A 2,846-nucleotide genomic window follows, 5' to 3' on the forward strand; every position below is an offset into this window, starting at 1 on the left:
CAGCAAGCATGCATGATTCTGTGCCATAGCATTACCATATGGCAAAAAAGAAAAAATCAATAATGTGGGTGGGGGTAATAGGAAAAGCAGACAAATTCCTCTATAACTCAAATAATGTGATATTTAAAGCCATAAATTGCTTCTGTATGCAGAAAAGTGCTAGCAGTGAAATCCAAACAATTATAGTGAAATTCAAACTAATCATTGAAGCATTTCAACTCAGTGCAACTAGAACGAATATATCTATATCATGAATTGACCATGACAATGTGCAAATAGAACTAAAACTTTCACAATTGTATCATTAATGGAAGAAGATTGTACCGATCAAGATGAATGGCAAGGGTGGGTATGCGCAACAGAGGCCTCTTCACTTTGACAAGCTTATGCAGATAAGCATTACCACTACCACTCCTCACAATGACCCTCCCTGCAACACTCAGATCCCTATCAAACCAAGTGTGCCACAATCCACCTCCATAGGTTTGCACATTGACCATCGAATATGCCGATTTGGTCGATGCAGATCTTGGCTTCAGCTTCAGACAAGGACTATCCGTGTGTGCAGCTATGACATGAAAACCATCACCAACATTGTACCTTAAACACAAAAATAGCACACAATTCAAACCAACCAACCAAACAAACAAACAAAAATATATATTGATTGTAGTCAAAACCATAGGTATCCTCCTATAGGAAACAATCCTGCTCGAGACTATGATCACTAGAGCGGCATATCTCTCGTTACCAAGTTTTAAAACAACTGCATACCTATAAGACAGAACCCAAAACCTGTGGTTAAGCTAGCACAGCCTCCCATCCTGCCAGCTGAACTAGGCTCTGGTTGGTAGCCATATTCAAATCGTTTTATCAACTACAACAGTATGAAAAATGATACTTTGAACATGGTTTTAAATACCTAATTGGACATCATATGAATCGGTAAAATCAAGCATGGATTTCTATTGGTTTCTAGTGTTATGCACAAGTAATAGAATGTAACAGTAATAGTGATAAAAGAGGGGGGAAAAACGAAAAACAAATTTTGATTGTGGAAGAAGCTGAAACTGAAGGAAAGGGGAAGCACATACTTTTGTCCAATGGCGAAAGCAATTAAGCAAGACATGTTTCTGGTGAAGAAGTAGCGTCCACCGGGCTTAAGGTCCCATTCTTCGTTCTCCTTAAGAAGCTGAAACCCCGCAGCCACGAGTTGGCGTTTTGCCTCGGCGGTGGCGTGGAAGTGGGTCCATGATTCGTTCAGATAATCGAGCAAATCGGCCACAATGGAATTGGAAAGGGTGCTGTTGCTGTTTGTGGCGCATGAAAATGAGCGGAGGCGCGTGGCGCGAGTGGGGAATGGAAGGGAAAGTGGTTGGTTGAAGAATGGCGAAGAATAACAAGAACGATAGTGGAGTAACGTATGTGGCCGAGTTATCAGTGCCATTGTTGATTACTCTTCTCCAATCTTTCACTCTCTCTTTCGATTACGCTTACAAAGATTTAGAGCCACTCTCTTTCTCTTTCTCTTTCTCTTTGTCTATTTTATTTTTATTTTATTATATGAAATTTAAGCTAATAAATCTAAAATTGATTTGTGGGGGGAGTTAGTTGAATTTATATATGCTCGAATGGCAAGTATAAATAACACAATTAAAATAAATTATTATTTTTATCGGAAAAGCTCTTCATCCATGTAATTTTTTACATGGTTATTAACCAAGTAATTTCCTCCACACGCGCGTCCCTCACCCCTCACTCGTTTATCATACACGCGCTACATATAACGTGCTACAACCTAAAGTTTTGCTCAACTTAAACCTTGTGCTGCAACGTAAACCTCCTTCTCCTTCTTTCTCTGCTCGCGTTCTTCCTTATTGATCTGCATTGCCTTCGTCGTTCTCCTCTGGTCGCGTTCATCTTCTCGTTTTCTTATTTCGATCTGGTTGCATTTATCTTCTTCCTATTCTTCTTCGTTTTCTTCTTCGATCTACACTTCTGAATCGAAACAATAAATGACTCAACTTCAAATCAGGAGAGCGATTTGGATTACTCTTCTGAAACGAATCAAACTGACAAAGTTTGGATTATTCAATTTTGAATCAAATTGAATGGAATGCAATTGCTAATTTGAATTGAATTAAATGGATGGAGGTGTACTGAATTGAATTGAATTGAATTGATAATATGTAAATTGTAAGCAGAGTTATTTGAATTTGATTTTATATAATGGATTATGTTTCGTTCACTCAGTACTATACAATTGTTTCACCATGAGTACTGTGTTCAGTTCACCATGAGTACTGTATTCGGTTCATTCTGCAGAAAGCTGTTTGAATTTGATTTTATATAATGGATTATGTTTCGTTCACTCAGTACTATACAATTGTATTGTGTTCAGTTCACCATGAGTATTGTGTTCGGTTCATTCTGCACTATTCAAAACTCTTCTTCCTCACCTTCTACTGCTTCTTCACCAGAGAGAAGGAGGAAAAGACAAAAAAATACAGCAATAACAACAACAAAAAGAATGACGATAAGGAGAAAACCCGTGAAGAAGAAGAAGGAACGCGAAAAAGGAGGAGAATGAGGAACGCGAAGAAGAAGACGCTCCATGCGTAAACGAGCGTGAGAAGAAGAAGAAGAAGAAGAAGAAGAAGAAGAAGAAGAAGAAGAAGAAGTGTGGGGGAGAAGAAGTTTTAGGCAAGAGCGATTTCTTGTTTGTTGGGCGCGTGTATTTTATGTTTCATTTAATGGTATTGGATTTTTTTGGTGTTGGGCCAACTTGGTTACATGGTTTCATGGATGTGTAGCATCCCTCTATTTTTATTTTTAAAAAATTAAAA

The 2,846-nt window shown here is 38.2% G+C and overlaps 1 protein-coding gene across 1 annotated transcript; it reads right to left on the reverse strand.

The window, feature by feature from the left end:
• LOC110266944 (probable aspartyl aminopeptidase) lies at window positions 198-1,447 on the reverse strand. The gene is made up of 3 exons (XM_021112035.1): window positions 1,095-1,447; window positions 325-600; window positions 198-243 (listed from the first exon to the last, which is right to left on the reverse strand). Exons 1-3 carry the CDS (start codon window positions 1,445-1,447, stop codon window positions 198-200), a joined length of 675 nt encoding a protein of 224 aa, XP_020967694.1.

This window comes from Arachis ipaensis, chromosome B09 (assembly GCF_000816755.2).
Source record: "Arachis ipaensis cultivar K30076 chromosome B09, Araip1.1, whole genome shotgun sequence".
Lineage (NCBI taxonomy): Eukaryota > Viridiplantae > Streptophyta > Magnoliopsida > Fabales > Fabaceae > Arachis > Arachis ipaensis.

Excerpts from the sequence above, each read along its gene's own strand:
- LOC110266944 (XM_021112035.1), bottom strand. The coding sequence starts at position 1,447 with ATGGCACTGATAACTCGGCCACATACGTTACTCCACTATCGTTCTTGT. Across the intron at positions 601-1,094 it reads GCTTTCGCCATTGGACAAAA|GTACAATGTTGGTGATGGTT; the intron begins GTATGTGCTTCC and ends TTTGTGTTTAAG. Across the intron at positions 244-324 it reads CTTGCCATTCATCTTGATCG|ATATATTCGTTCTAGTTGCA; the intron begins GTACAATCTTCT and ends TTCATGATATAG.